We start from the raw sequence: 15,647 nt of genomic DNA on the forward strand, positions 1-15,647 counted from the left end.
GTGGTCCAGGACAGAGCTTGAGGCAGAGCAGGAGGATCTCCAGAGATAACAGCCCCAGCATGGCCAGCACCAGGCTCTGGCTGCTCCTGCTGATAAGGGGAAAAAAGCCCTGATAAGGCTGATAAAGATGGGTGGAGGGTGCTGGGCACAGGCTGGTGCTGCTGCAGGGCTCTGGGGCTGCTGTGATCCATGCCCATGAGGAGCAGAAATCCACAGGGAAAGTGGTTCCCCTGGAACAGCCCAGCACAGGGATCTGGGTGCCCAGTAAAAACCAGCAGCTGCTTCAAGGTGACTGCAACTTGGGACTGCCCCAAGCACCTCTCCAGCTCCTCTGGAGCCTCCAACCCAAGGAGGGCAGGGATGTGTTGGAGAGGGTCCAGAGGAGCCCACGAAGATGATCAGTGGGCTGGGGAACTTCTCCTACAAGGACAGGCTGAGGAGTTGGCTCTGTTGAGCCCAGAGAAGGGAAAGCTCCAGGGAGACCTTAGAGCAGCATTCCAGTGCCTGAAGGGAGCTCCAGGAGAGCTGGGGAGGGATGTGTGACAAGGGCTGGGAGTGACAGGATGAGGAGCAATGGTTTGAAACTGGAGCAGGGGAGAGTTAAGCTGGACTTTAGGAAGAAGCCCTTCACCAGGAGGGTGGTGAGACACTGGCACAGGCTGCCCAGGGAGGCTGCGGCTGCCTCATCCCTGGAAGTGCTCAGGCTGGACGAGGCTTTGTGCAGCCTGGGCTGGTGGGAGGTGTCCCTGCCCGTGGCAGGGGGCAGAGCTAGATGATCTCTAAACTCCCAACCCAATCCAGCCTGTGATGTGGGGTGCCCCATGGATCCCACCCCCAGGATGGGCTCAGCCCTCCACGTTCAGCATCAGCCCTGCCCTCACTGCCGGCCGCCAGGCAAGAGCAGGAACTCTTCCAGGCCAAGCAGACTATTCACCCTTATTACAACTAATTAGGGCTTGTCTTAATTAAATCCTGCTAACCAGGAACAGCCCAGGGCCAGAATTCACTGGTTTACCTGGGATGGCCTTTGGCTGCTCCTGAGGGACTGCCAGCCCAGCTTTGGGTCCCACAGCAGGACAGGAGGGGTGGGAAGAGCCACCGGAGCCCCAGCCCACGGCAGGGGAGCCCACTCCAAGGGGTGGGTGCTGGGCCATGTGAGGAGCTGACAGCACAGCCCAGGGTGGGAGCTCAGCACATCAAAGCAGGAGCAGCCCTCCCCCCACCTGTGTGCTGCTCATTTCTTTAAGGGGATTAGTCCCTGTAAGCCCCTAAGAGGCTTTCATCACATCACACCCCAGGGTGATGGAGGTGCTGGGGCCACATCCAGACACCAGCTCACTGCTGCTCCCTTCCTGAGCACCTCCAGCCATGGGACACCACAAGGGCTGGAGACCCACCAAGGAGAAGCCCCTGCTGGGCAGCCAGAGCCTGGCACCCCCAAAGCAGCCTCACACACCACTGGGGCACTACAGGCAACCCCGGAACGGTTTGGTTGGCAAAGCTCTCTAAGGTCATCAAGTCCAACCATCAACCCAGGACCACCACGGCCCTCAGTGCCATGGCCACACATCTCCCAGGTGGGATTCATCCAGAGCCATGGCAGCATCCACAGGTCCATGGTCAAACTCCTGGAGGTGTTAAAACATCAAGTGGTGGCAGCAGGGCCAGTGCTGCATCCATGTGGTGTGCCCCCTCCTCCACAACTGGTTTGGTTTGGGAAATAAAGAGAGTCCAAAGCCAGCCCTCCAGACCCAACACTGCCTTGGGGTCTCCTCCACCATGAGAGTACCACAAGCCCAACCAGCCCAGAAAGAAACTCCAAGGGACAGAGGGAAGTCCCAGCAGAGGCTCTGTGCAGCTGCCAGGGCACACACAGAAGATGTTGAAGCTCTCCAAAGCCATTCAGTATTTTCCCATTGAACAGAGCCCTCAGAGGGCTGGCCAGGAGCCCAGTGCCCAGCAGGGCTGCGATGAGCCCAGGCTGCTGGAGCACATCCTGCAAGCAGAGGCGCTGGGGCAGGCTGCATCCTCACCAGCTCCCATTGCACAGCAGGTTTCCAGTCCTCATGGGGTCACAGGATGGCTTCAGTTGGAAGGGACCTTACAGACCACCCAGCTCCAGTCCCACTGCCATGGGCAGGGACACCTCCCACTCGAGGCCTCATCCAGCCTGGTCTTGGGAAGGAGTTGTCCATGAGTTGCTTCCCTGGGCAACCCATTCCAGTGCCTCACCACCCTCATGGTGAAGAATTTCCTCCTCATCTCCAGCCTAAGTCTCCCCTGCCCTGGTTTCAAACCATTGTCCCTTGTCCCGTTCCCAGCCCCTGGTTTTGAGGGAAAGCTTTGGATGATGAGGCTGCAGAGGGGACCACGCACGGTGCCCCCAGCATCACCGCTCTGCAGCCAGCTAACAGCTCCTGCCCCGGTCTCAAGGAGGTGGGGGGCGGTTCCAGGGGTGACCCCACCACCCTCCGGCAGGCCCTGGTGTCCCTCGGGAGCGAGTGGCACCAGGAACAAAGGCTCCCAGCAGGGCGCAGCTCCTCCCGATGCTAATCTGCCTCCTGCTCCCTCCCACCCGCTTTGTGTTCCACTAAAAATATCCTGGGGGAGGAAGTTTCTGCTGCGGGGTGGATGCTCTCCGCCCCGGGAGGGGCTTCCTGCACTGCCCCAGCACGAAAATAACCCCCCCCAGGCAAGCTGCTTCACGGGACACGCTGCACACCCAGCCCAGGCAGGCAGCCGGGGGACCGCTGCAGCCCACCCGTGGCGGCTGGGGGCCAGGGGGGACACTCACATAATCATGGAATTGCCTGGGGTGCAAGAGACCTTTCGGATCACCTCGTCCCGCCGTGAGGGGTCTGGAGAACAGGGCTGGGGAGGGGCAGCTGAGGGAGCTGGGGGTGTTCAGCCTGGAGCAGAGGAGGCTGAGGGAGACCTCCTTGCTCTCTGCAGCTCCCTGAGACGAGGCTGCAGCCGGGGGGGGTTGGGCTCTGCTCCCCAGGAACAAGCAACAGGCCAAGAGGAAACAGTTTAGGTTGGACATGAGGAAAAGCTTTCCCAGAAGAGTGGCCAGGGCCTGGCACAGGCTGCCCAGGGAGGTGGTGGAGTCCCCATCCCTGGAGGAGTTCAAGAAACCTGTGGCCATGGCACCTGGGGACAGGGTCTGATGGCCATGGTGGGGTTGGGCTGGGTGATCTCAGGAGGCTTTTGCAACCCCAGCAGCTCCACAGCTCTATTCACCCAGCACTGCCAGGTCACCACCGCGCCACGGCTCTCAGCATCACTTCTCCACACGCTGCAGCCAGACTCCTCACAGCCCTGGGAGGATGGAAGTGTGCAGCATCTGGAGGGCCATGAGCCGGGGCTGACTCCACCATGCTCCATGCTGCCTTCTCCACCTTACACCACCATGGGTCAGTGGTTCCATGAATCAGGGATGAATCAGGTCCCACGAATCCAGCAGGATGAGGCTCAGATCCTGCCAGAACCCCTGCAAGTGCTGCAGCAACCCAAGCCAGGGCTCCAGCAAACCTGGGGGCTCTGTAATGCCAGCCCCAAGCTGAACCAAAGCCATTGAGAAGTCAGAGGGTACCAGGCTGGTGGTGCACAGAGGGCCAGCAGATGGGCAGGAGAGAACAAGTGGACTGGGGAACAAGGCTGGGGCTGCCCCAGTCCTGCTGTGGGGACCTGCAAGGCTTCAGGACTGGTGGGGGGCAGCAGAAGTGCACCCAGCTCCTGGGACATCCCAAAGCTCATGCAAAGAGGTCTCTGCAAAGAGAGATCTCCCCCTACTCCTGCTACCCAAGCACCAACCCCTGGGCTGTCAGTGACCAAAGGGCTGGGAAGGAACCCACTCATTTTTAGGTCTTTCTCCTGTTTCTGCCTGCACTGGAAGGGGACAGGAAAGCAAAACATCCCAGGCTCCCCTGAGCTCTGCTGGGGTGCAGCACAACCTCCTGTGACCCAGACTGCCACAGGCCACCACACTACCAGGCAAGGGGAAAGCACATCCCCAGAGATGCCACCTGCCCTAACCTCTGTCCCCAAGCTGCTGTGCTGGAGCTGCTGCAGGGCCCAGCTTGGGCAGCGACTCTGCCAGCCCGTGACACATGATGCCAGCGAGTCTGGTGCCATCAATAATGCAGCAGGGTCAGTGCTGGCTTCCCCACGGCCCCACCAGCCCAGCTGCTGCCTCCAGGATGGGACTGAAGCCCAGCTTTGTGCCAGACCCTTCACCACCACACCCTTGCAAACCAGTGCCCCCTGCAGCCCCACCCTTGGCAGGGAGGCAGCAGGTCTCCAGCCCCATTGCCCTGCATCCCAAATCCCAGTGGGCATCTTCCTCCTCCAGCAGGGATGGGGGAAAACCATATTCCCACCTCGTGCCCTCAGCTGGGCACAGGAGAGCAGAAACCCCAAGTCCAAGCAGCCCTGGTGATCCAGTGTGAGGGGTCCCTGCCCATGGCAGGGGGGCTGGAACTGGATGACCCTCGAGGTCCCTTTTTAACCCTGACAGTTCAGTGATTCTGATGGGAAAACAGCACAGTGGCCACAAGAGCATGGCTGGGACACAGCATGGAGCCATGGCCCTTCTGCCCCCTCCCAGTGACCTGGGGAAAGGGCTGGGGAGCAGGGCTGGGAGAGCTGTGCCTGTTCAGTCCAGAGAAGAGGAGGCTGAGGGGAGACCTTCTGGCTCTCTGCAACTCCCTGACAGGAGGCTGGAGCCGGGGGGGGGTTGGGGTCTTCTCCCTAAGAATGAGTGGAAGGACAAGAGGAGGCAGCCTCAGGTTACCCCAGGGGAGGCTTAGGTTGGACATGAGGAGCAATTTCTTCAACAAGGGAGTTGTCCAGGCCAGGCCCAGGCTGCCCAGGGCAGCGTGCAGTGCCCATGCCCAGAGGCCTGGAGCTGTGGTGCCCGGGGCCGGGGCGGTGCTCTGGCAGAGCTGGACTCTCTCCACACCTGGGTGCAGAACAGACTTTGCAAAGTGGTTTCTCAGCAGGCAGCCAGCAGGCAGACTCAGCCCTCGCCCGTGCTGTGCCGGGGGCAGACACCACCACCCTCTGCCCAGCTCGGAGCCCGCTGCTGGGGCAGGGAGCTCCAGGGAAGTTCTTTAAGTCAAACCATGCTTTGATTTTTTGTTGCTCCTAATCACACAATTACCCAGGACATTTCTGCTCATGTTAGGCTTTATTGCATCTTTGTGGTTGTTCTACAAACCCCACGCTCTGGGCCTCAGCTGAGCTGGCAAAGCTCTCCAAAAACATCTGTCCTGAGTTATTCTCCTTCCTGAGCCCTGGCCAGGAGCTGCTGGTGGGGGATGCTGCAACGCAGAGCCTTTGCTACCCAGCACGAAAAGCTTCTTGCTCCTAACCCAAACAGGGGTGTAAATATTTACTGCCTGGATGTCAGCGCTGGCCCCACACCTGGGGGTCCCAACCAGCACCCCTGCACTCATCCATCCTCCCCCAGGACACAGCACTCTGTCCCCAGCCACTCCAGCTGCTCTCAGCGTGGGCTGGTGGCATGCAGGAGGCTCCACAGCTGCTGGCAGGGAGAGCATCACAGCCTGGTTGGGGTTGGAAGGGACCTTCAAGACCATCTGGTTCCAATCCCCTGCCTCAGGCCACGACTGAGCTGGCCACAGTCCGTGTCAGCAAGGGGACAACCTTCTCCTGCTGACTGCATGGCAGAGGTGTCCCTGGGAGCAGCAGCCCTGCCACCAACCAAGGGGTCACCTTCCCCCCCCAGGCAGGACCCAGTTAACAGCTGGTCACCAAAACCTCTCTGTTAGAGCTCCCAGACCCAAGAGGCTGCTTGAGCCCAGCAGCTCCAAGAGGAGGTTTTGTTCTCCAGATCCCTGGCTGTCAGGGTCCCTCTGCACAGCCACCCCCAGCTCCCTGGAGCAGCCATGGAGGGAACTGCATCACCCCAACCACACCTCAGTGTCTTTGCCCTTGTTGATCCTCCAAACACACCTGGAGAAAGCAGTGGGGCAGCAGTTCCAAGGACATTGCCACAGTGGCTCACGGAACCTGTGTGGCCATAACTGGGATGCCAGTAACAGCAGAGCCCTCCCACTGCACAGCAGGAGTGGGGACACTCAGGTCACAACTCCAGCCCTGACCACACTGCCTGCACACCACCAATGCCTCCAGGATGGCCAGCAGCAGCCATTGCAGCACCAGTCCAGCCCTGCAGCACTCTGTCAGCCCAGGCCATCAAGGACCAGCCACAAGCAGTTCAGTCCTGCCCCAAAAGCACCTTCACAGAACAGTGAGAAGGGGACCTTGCAGCCCAGCATGGGGATGGCTGTAGGACGGGGCAAGGCACCTCAAGCCTGACTTCAGTTTTGGGCCACTCACTCTAAGAAGGACATTGAGGTCCTGGAGCAGGTCCAGAGAAAGGCAATGAAGCTGGGGAAGGGTCTGGAGATCAGGGCTGGGGAGGAGCAGCTGAAGGAGCTGGGGGTGTTGAGTGTGGAGAAAAGGAGGCTGAGGGGAGACCTCATTGCTCTCTGCAGCTCCCTGAGAGGAGGCTGGGGCCTGGAGGGCCATGGAACAGGTGATAGGACAAGAGGAAACAGCCTCAAGTTGCCCCAGGAGAGGTTTAGGTTGGACATGAGGAACAATTTATTCCCCAGAAGAGTTATCAAGGCCTGGCCCAGGCTGCCCAGGGCAGTGGTGCAGTCCCCAGCACTGGAGGGGTTTCAGAGCCCTGGGGCTGTGGTGCTGAGGGCCGTGGGTTGGTGCTGCCCTGGCAGTGCTGGGTTAATGGGTGGACTCCATGATCTGAAAGGTCTCTTCCAATCCAAACCATTCTATGGCTTCAAGGCAGATCCTGACCCTGGTGCCACCACAGGCACCCAGGACAAGTCCCCAGGGTGCTGTGTGGAGCTGCTGGCAGCCAGCTCCAGCGTGCTGCTCTGGGGGCAGGCAGCCTGATTTCAACCACCTGCTGAATTATTCATTCCCATGGTTCCTGGACACCAACTCTCTGCTGGGGGGGCCCAGTGACCTCCCTACCCACAGCAGACCTCCTGGGGCAGGCTGGTAGTGGTGGTGGTGTCATTCCTCTTGCAGAAGAAGGATGTGACAGCATGGAGGGGCTGGCAGGGCTGTGCCCAGCCTGACTGCTCCATCCTCTCCCTGCTGCCCACCTCTACAACCACCCTGATGCCAGATTTCTCTCCTCTTTGCTTCACTTGCTCCTTGCTTTGGGTTGCACCTAACAACCCAACCTGAAACCTTGGACACCTGCAGCCTCTGCATAAACACTGCTCAGAAAAATGCTGACCTCTGCAAGCAGCCCCAGATCCTGCAGGGACAGGCTGGGGCCAGGGCTCTGCTGGGGAATGGGAGCTGCCTCTTCTTCTTCACCAAACACCTCCGAGAAGCCACCAAAGACCCAAGCACAGCTGCTCCCAGTGCCACCCAACTTACAGCCTGGCCTCCTCCACAGCTGCTTAGGGACAAGTCTGACTGGACCCCAAACCCACATTCAGGGGCTCCCCACCTGGGCCCAGTGCTGGCCAGCAGCAGGCTCACAGAATCATTAAGGGTGAAGGAGGCCTCCAGGCCCAGCGAGTTCTGCACGGTCCAACGAGAGCTGCCCCAGGCAGGGACACGGCGCTGGGGGCTGACCACTGCGGGACCCAGGGTGGCAGCACCACTCCACTGACCTCCAGCTACCTTGGAGCCAGGAGAGCCACAGCACCCAGACCTGCAGCAGACCTCAGCAGCGAGCAGGACTGCAGGGCACAGGGAGCAGGACACAAGTCCACGCCATGACCTCGTACCAGGGTCACTCACGGTCCCAGCATGGAGAAGTGACCTTGGCCAGCAAAGCCAGCAGCACCCAGCCCTCCAAGAGCTGCTGACCGTGGGGGCAGGAGCAAACCAGCCTCTGCAAACATCTGACGTGCTCAGCACCACCCAAGCTCAGCACCTCCTGGCCCCAGCCCCACACGACGGCCACTGCCCCCGGAGCTGGTGCCCTCTGTCCGGCTCATGCTCCACCGAACACCAGCCCTGAGGCACAGCAAATCCTGAGCCACACTGAGCCAGCTGAAGCCCCCAGCCCCTCCAAGGGGACACAGTGGTGTTCCTCCCCCCTCAGACCCCAGCTCTGTCCAGCTCTCCGTGTCCCACCCTCTCCTCAGAGGAGCCAGACCCCAGAGGCCGGAAGGGACTGTCCTGTTCTCGCCTGACTTCCCGTCAGGACACTCTTGGACTGCACCCAGCAAACCAAACAGAGACAGGGGAGGAAATCCCCAGCTTGCAGAGCAGCCCCTGCCCAGGCCCAGAAGCCCCCTTCCCCCCAGGAATGGCTCCTTTCTCACCAGCCATCCTGGGGGTGACCATGCTCCCCATGTCTCGGTCTCCAGGAGGAACAAACCCATCACCACCACCCAGACCTGCAAACACCTTCAAATGATGCAACAAGTCCAACACAGCCTCCAACCCTTCCCCTGCCAGCCCCCAGGAAGGGGGAACCTCCTCTGCCAGATGGCTCAGGAGGAAAGGACCAGAGGTGAGACCCCTCCTCACACCAGCAGCAGCTCTCAGCTGCGGGGGTGTTTCTTCAGCTGTCCTCCACGGGGGCTCCTGAGGACACAAAGCTTTCCTGCTGCCCCCACCCATGCCCTCCCAGCAGCCCCACGGTCACTTCTGGGCCAGCATCCAGCCACCACCTCGGAGCGGGCAAGGAGCTCCTCAGCGGGGGCAGCAGCCGGGCAGGAGCGCTGCCAGCTCAGCAGCACGCCCGGGGGGCACAGCCAGGTGCCAGTCACCGGCACAGCCCCAGCGCCGCTCCTGCCCCTGCCCAGACGCCGCTCTCTGCCGCGCTGCCTCCCGCCGCCAGCCCAGCCCCAGCCGCGCAGCGCCCATGAAATTGGAGCCTTTCCACCCCAAATTCTTTCCTTTTTGGAAGGCAGCTGACCAATCAGCAGCCGCAGCTGCAGCCTCGCAGGCCAGCCCCAGGCCACTCGAAGAAGCCTTCATTTCCTCCAGCTTTCAGCAGAAACGCTGGGCGCAGGCTCGCCCCAGACGGTTCCTCCCTCCAGCAAATAATGGAGGGGAGAGAGAAGCTCATTCATGGGCTCCGGCTTCGCCACAGCCTTCGTCCACACAGGCAGAAAGGGCCGAGCTTGAGACACAGAGCCTCAGCCAAGGCACCGTGGGGGCACTCAGCCCCTCCCCACCACTCTCTCAGAAGTTTCTGGGGGTCAGGAGGCCCTCAAAGAGAACAGGAGGGGAGCAAGCAGCAGCCTCCAGCAGCTGATGCTCCTTTGAGCAAGAGCAAATACAGCCAAGGCGCAGCTTGCTCACTGCCAGACTGGGACATCACCCTCAGCCAAGGCACTTGGGGTTACTTAGCCCCCCACAGCTCAGGAGACCCTTGAGGAGCACAGGAGGGGAACAAGCAGCAGCCCCCAGGGGCTGAAGCTGCTTCAAGGAGGAGTTAATAAAGCCGAGCAGCAGCTCAGCTTCGGGACACAGCAGGGTCCCCAGACCCCAGAGCCACACCCAGAAGGGTCCTCTCCAAGGGCAAGCAAGCCCTGCCTGCAGAGGAGGTACTCCCGGGGGGTGCCCCCACACCACCCAGCCCTGCCCTCACCTTCCTGCTGCCGTGCGAGGAGAAGCTGTGGGAGTGCCGCTGGAGGCTGTCCCCGCTCAGGTCCAGCTGTGGCTTCCAGACCTCCCCATTGTCGCTGCCCACAGACTTGGCGGGCGAGGCGCCGGAGCGGAGCAGGATGCCGCTGTGCACCATCTCCTCGGTGCAGGTCAGGCGCAGGCTGCACAGGTACTCGTCGGTCTCCTTGTCCACCACCAGCAGCCGCGTCTCCGACTCCACCGCCTTGATGCGCTGCACCACCTGGGGAGGGGAAGGACAGCTGAGTGTTGGCTACCAGGGACAGTCCCTGCCCAGGAAGGGCTCTGGGGCTCAGGCCCGGGCTGCCCAGGGAGGCGGAGGAGCGCCCATCCCCGGCGGGATTTAGAAGGCGCACGGAGGCGGTGCTGAGGCACCTGGTTCAGCGGCAGTGGCTCAGCAGCTGTGGTGGGGCTGTGAGCTCTGGGAGAGTGGTTGGACCTGGTGATCTTCCAACCTCCACAGCTCTGTGATTTCATGAACCATAGGGACCTCCCAATGGGGCAGGAGCTGGATCTGAGGACCAGCAACACCTCCACACTTCGCTGCAGCTTCAAGTCCTGCTGCAGGATGCCAGTCTGCTGTCACTTCCAGCCACCAGTGATGGGCAGAAGGACAGAGCAGGGCTTTGGGGCACCCCAGGATGAAGCAGGTGTCGCCTGCAGCCCTGGGTGATGATGGGGATGGCTCTTTCCACCTCATACTTTACAATCCACAAGACAACTCGGCCCAGGACAACTGCACAGACCTCCCAAGATCACCCATCCAGCTCAGGAGCTTTCACAGAGGCTGCTTCACCCCTCAAGCATCCGAAACTCTGGGCTTATCCTTCAGAGGGACAATAGAAATTGCCCCACCAAGCCACCCCCCTAACACACCCTCATTTCAATGCTCTAGGCCATCTTTGCAGGATGCAAAGGGAGGCACAGAGCTCTCACACAGGCATCCAGTGGCTGGGCTGCCCTTGCTGGGTGCTCCTCAGCACCCAGGTACTGGACTGATGAGAGAAATACCCCAGTCTGCACATCCACCCCCAGGCTGTGCAAGGGGCCAGCAGAGATAAGGGAAAGCAGTGCTGGGAACGGGAGATGTGCCCATCCCTGCTGGGACCCAGCTCCAGGCAGCACTGAATGGGGACCATTGTCTTGCCCGGCTCCTTCGCAGGGCTGGTGGCTGGCAGAGGCTCTGAAAGGAGCTCACGGTGTCAGCAGGGTGGGGAGAGCCAGGAGGAGCTGATCCCAGCTGGGCAGGGGGGCAAATCCCACCAGGGTAGGCTGGAATGGAAACAGGCAGGTCCAGGACACACACAGGAGCAGGACAATAGGAAATCACCTCCAGAACCCCTGCAGCAGCTGCTGGAAGCTGGCAGAGCAAGCAAGGGGCAGGGTGGTACCGCTGGGGATGCTCCCCCATAGCCATCTCCAGCCATGGGGTGCAGATCAGCCACCACGTGCTGCCCTCCAGAGCCAGGATTTCTCCCCCTGCAAGCTGGGCTTCCTTCTGGGGCTCCTGCCCTGGTCCAGGTCAGGCTGGGCAGACACAGCCAAGGTTCCCAGCACCAAGCCAGCCTAATGCGCAATTAGCTGGCATTTATTTACTGCCCTGCACGCTCCACTCAAGGTCAGCAGAGCTGCTATCTGCACAGGGGAAAAGCCAACACCACAGCCAAGCAAGCACCACGAAATTTATAGACTGCAGCCAAAGCTGCTTGTCCTGAGCCCGCTGCAGCTTCCAGCTCCACGGCTGCCAGCAGTGCCCAGGGCTGCCAGCAGCGTGCCCAGGGCTGCCAGTCCTAACCAGGTGTGGACCCCTCAAGCCCCAGCAAAACCCATCTGCTCCCTTTCGGATCTGTTTACAGGTGACATCAGATGGTGATGCTGACACCAGTCAGGGAGAGCCTGTGCGAGGCCACCTCTCCCAAAAGGGGCCTGGAGCAGGCAGATGATGCATGGTGCTGGCAGGAGGTGCAGCTGGGCAATGCCTGCGGGAGAATGCTGCTGGGTCCTGGCGCATTGGATCTCCCAGACCCTGCAACTTGGGTGCTCCAGGCATCGCTGCCAGGGAGCAGGGTCCCCTAGACCACCACAAACAACACAGAGGGACCTGAGAAGCACCCAGATCTGCCACAGTGCTGCCTGTTCCTGGCAGGGCAGGTGAGCTGCCCTAGCAGCCACCAAGAGCGATGCCAGGGCTTAGCTGAGCTCCCCAACAGCCATGCCAAGAGCAGCGATGGAACAAGCATCCCCCAAACACCACAACTGCCAGGGGCTGAGCCAGGCAGGGACAGGAGTGGGCAGAGAGCAGCCCCTCAGCCTCTCCCCTTTAGCAGGGGCAAGCAGAGGAGGCTTTCTGTGCCAAGCTCCCCGGGCAGCAAGTCACCCTTGGGGCAGAGCAAGGTGGAAGGCAAAGCGGCAGGCAGGTCCTGCCCGGCGTGGGCAGAGCCTGGCACCCTACCCGTTTCCGAGCCATGGTCACAGCCTCCAGCCTGCAGCTTTCTGAGGACAGCTCAGCCTCAGCCACACATCTGCCGCCTCAGGACCTTCTCAGCACCGGTCCTGGATGCATCATTTCCGCAGCTCCACCCAACCAGGCTTTCGCCCCTGGGCTCACCAGCACCAGCCCAGCAGCAGAGCCTGCCCTGGCCGTTCCACCCTTGCCACCAGCTGCCCACAGCGGTGGCTAACGGCACCACTGGGCCCAGCTCTGGCCACCCCTGCTGCTTCAAAAGAGATGCCCAAGCACCACTCTGCCAGCCACACCAAGGGCCTGGAGGCCTTCCTCCCTTCGGGCTGCTCTGCCCAAGTGGGCGAGGAACCGAGCAGCCAGGATGCAACTTTGCATCCAAGCCACGGAACGCCCTGAGAACAGCTCTGCCCTGGGCAAGGGCAGGAAAAAACAAGAGAACAAAGCCCCGCACCGCCCCGGCTCCGGCTCGCAACAGTTACACCCAGGCAGCACGACCTTGCTCCCTGCAGGCTCCGTCCCACCGCAGCTTCACGGCCGCACGGCTCCGAGTGTTACTAAGTGAAGGTCAAGAACCTCAGCAGCACAAGGAGAAGAGGCCACACGGAACTGGCTGCGCTAACACAGCAGCAGGAGCCAGCATCTGACCCACCACAGCATCGCCCTCCCCACACCCACCAGCGCTGCGCAGGTCGTCGGAGAGGGAAGAGGTTCTTGTGTTGAGGGAGGAGAGAGGGTGATGCAGGGCACGTCCTGCGGCAGGGCTGCTCCTGCTCACACCACTCACACCCACTGCATCTTGGCAGTCAGCTCCACCACCTCCCACACGGGACCCCCCAACATGGGACACCCCTGCTCTGCAGCAGGGAGCCAGTGCCAGAGCCTCCTCCTGCCTCCACCAGCAGGCAATGGAAGACAGGAAAATGTCTCCCTTTCCTCTCGACCTTCTGGAAAGAGCCCAAAGCCCCTGCAGGCTGTCCCAGCCCTGCTGCCCCCCATTCCAGTATCCCAGTGCCAGCAGGGAGCTCCTGACGGCTCCCACCACGAGCAACTCCCGACAGGACCGCAGCCCTCCCTTCTGCCCAGCCAGCCCAGGGATGGGATCCTCCTCTGAGGGTTTGGAAATCACGCTCAAGACAAACATTAGCTCTGTGCAGCGGCCTCAGGTCAGCCAAAGAAGCTCCATTAGCCAGGAAAACCCACCCAGCCCACGGAGGGGAGGCCACAGGGCTTTACTGGAGACACCTGGAAGCCTCTACCTCACCTTTAGCACACCCCCACCTGAAAGGCGAAGCTCAGGAGCCCACAACCCCCCAAAATCATGGCAGGGCCTGGAGCCACACAAGGCACCCCCCTGGCCTGCTCCAGTACAGCGCTGGCAGCAGAATTCAGCCACAGCCTAAGTTACTGAAGCACCGAGCCCCCAGGCTGGGTGCTGTGCCCCTGCCGGGCTCCGTGCCTGCAGCAGAGCAGGAGCAGTGTGAATCTCCCTGCTCATTTTGGGGGGCAAAGATCATTTGCCACTTTGCAAGCAGCAAACGACACAGCCTGAAGCCTGCAGCTGCCGGGGAGCAGCCTGCTGGGCCCAGCCGGCAGCCACGGGCTCCTGCCAGCCAGTGCTTGCCCGCCAGCCCTATCTCCCTGGAACCAGCCAGGCTGCTCAACATCTGCAGAGCTTTATCAGTAGATGTGGAGGCATCCTCACACGCTCTGCGCTGCAGGAGCAGCAGCAGCAGCAGCTGGCCCAAAGTGGCCCAGAAAAACCCCCAGCAGAGGCGGAAACAGGACCTGGGTCTCCCCATTCCTTTCCACCACAGATTGCATAACGCCGGTGCCCTGCCCATGCCCAAACACCTTGGCTCCTCACACCAGCTGCCAGACAGACCAGCACCGCCCAGACACTCTCAGGGGAACTCCCGGAGCCCCCTGCTCTGCACCCCAGCCCTGGGATTGCTGGGGGCACCACCACAGTGACCACCAGAGCTGGCCAGGCCCAGCATGCTCCAGGGGATATCTGGGGAGCAAACCAGCCCAAGGTGGTAGAGCCAAGGTGGTGAGGGGGCTGGGAGCTGGGCAGGCTTGGCCAGGGAGGTCAGCTGGCCACCTTGCCCACACCCCTGCATATACCCTGCCCACACTGCTGCCCACCTCCTGCCCGATCCTCTGCCTGCACTCCTGCTTTAAACCCTTTCCCACCTCCTGCCCACACCCCTGCCCAGCCCCACCCGACTCCTGCCCATCTCTTGTCTGCACTCCCTGCCCATTATCTGCCCACACCTTTGTCCATACTTCTCCTTGCACCCCTGCCTATGCCCCGGCCCACCCTCTGCCCATTCCCTGATTGGACCCTCGCCCACCCCCTCACCACATCCCTCCTTGAACCTCTGTCTCCTGCCCAACCTCTGCTCATCCCCTGTCTGCACCCTTGCCCCCCTCCTCTTTGCACCCCTGTCCATTGCCTACCTGCACCTTTACTCACCCACTGCCTGCACCCCTGCCCACCTCTTGCCCCTTCTGCCTGCACCATTGCCCAGCCCCTTGCTGCACCCTTGCTTGTACCCATGCTTGCACCTCTACCCACCTCCTGCCCAAACTCTGCCCACTCCTTGCTCGCCTCCTGCCTGTATCCCTGCCCATTCCCTGCCTGCACCCTTGGCCACCCCCTCAGCACATCCTTCCTTGCACCTCTGCCCATCTCTTTCCTGAACTCTGCCCATCCCCTGCCCGCACCATTGCCCACCTCTTGCCCGCACTCTGCCCACGCTCTCGTTCACTCCCTGCCCACTCTCTGCCCGCACCCTCGGAGCGCCCCCCTTGCACCTCTGCCCAACCTCTGCCCACCGCCCGCCCGCTGCCCGCACCTGGTGGTGTGTGTCCTGCTCCACGTTCGTTCCGTTCACCTCCACGACGCGGTCCCCGGCGCGCAGCCCCGCGGCCTCGGCGGGGGAGCCGGGCTCGACCTTGCGGATGAACTGTCCGCTCTTGCCCTTCTCGCCGTGCAGGTGGAAGCCGTAGCCGCTCTCCCCCTTCAGCATGCGGCACAGCCGCGGCCGCAGCTGGTCCTTGGCCATGGCCGGGCCGGCGGCAGGGCGGCAGCGGGGGCGGGCGGGCTGCGGGGCCCCTTTTATAGGCGGCCCGGGGCGGAGGGGCGGGCCGGGAACGGGGCCGGGGCCGGCAGCGGGGCTGGGGCTGGGAATGGGGCCGGGGCCGCGGCCGCGGAGCTGCGCAGCGCGGCCATGCTGGAAGCTGCCCCGCGGCACCGGAGACCGGCGGGCGGGGACGGGGACGGGGACGGGGACGGGCCGGGAGGAGCCGGGGCGGAGCTGCCGCTGGGAATAGGCAGGGAGGAGGTGGAACGACACCGGGACCGGCAGCGGCACCGGGATCGGCACCGACAGCGGCAACCCGCACGGGGATCGGAACTGACAGCGACACCGGGACCGGCACCGAGACTGGCACCGGCACCCAGCATCAGGACCGGGGCCCGCAGTGACACCAGAACCGGAGACGGGACTGGGGTGTGCTGGGACCCTAC

The 15,647-nt window shown here is 62.1% G+C and overlaps 1 protein-coding gene across 1 annotated transcript in view; it reads right to left on the reverse strand.

Moving 5' to 3' along the window:
• The window catches only part of NHERF2 (NHERF family PDZ scaffold protein 2), a 37,894-nt gene extending 22,565 nt beyond the window's left edge, over positions 1–15,329 (reverse strand). Inside the window, exons 1-2 of the mRNA XM_009896533.2 lie at positions 14,974–15,329; positions 9,617–9,874 (exon numbers count right to left, since the gene is read on the reverse strand). Of these exons, the coding sequence (XP_009894835.2) occupies positions 9,617–9,874; positions 14,974–15,183 (468 nt within the window). The 5' untranslated portion in view covers positions 15,184–15,329. The remainder of the gene's footprint in view (positions 1–9,616; positions 9,875–14,973) is intronic.
• Positions 15,330–15,647: the final 318 nt, after the last annotated feature.

Source organism: Dryobates pubescens, chromosome 4 (assembly GCF_014839835.1).
Source record: "Dryobates pubescens isolate bDryPub1 chromosome 4, bDryPub1.pri, whole genome shotgun sequence".
NCBI classification, from domain to species: domain Eukaryota; kingdom Metazoa; phylum Chordata; class Aves; order Piciformes; family Picidae; genus Dryobates; species Dryobates pubescens.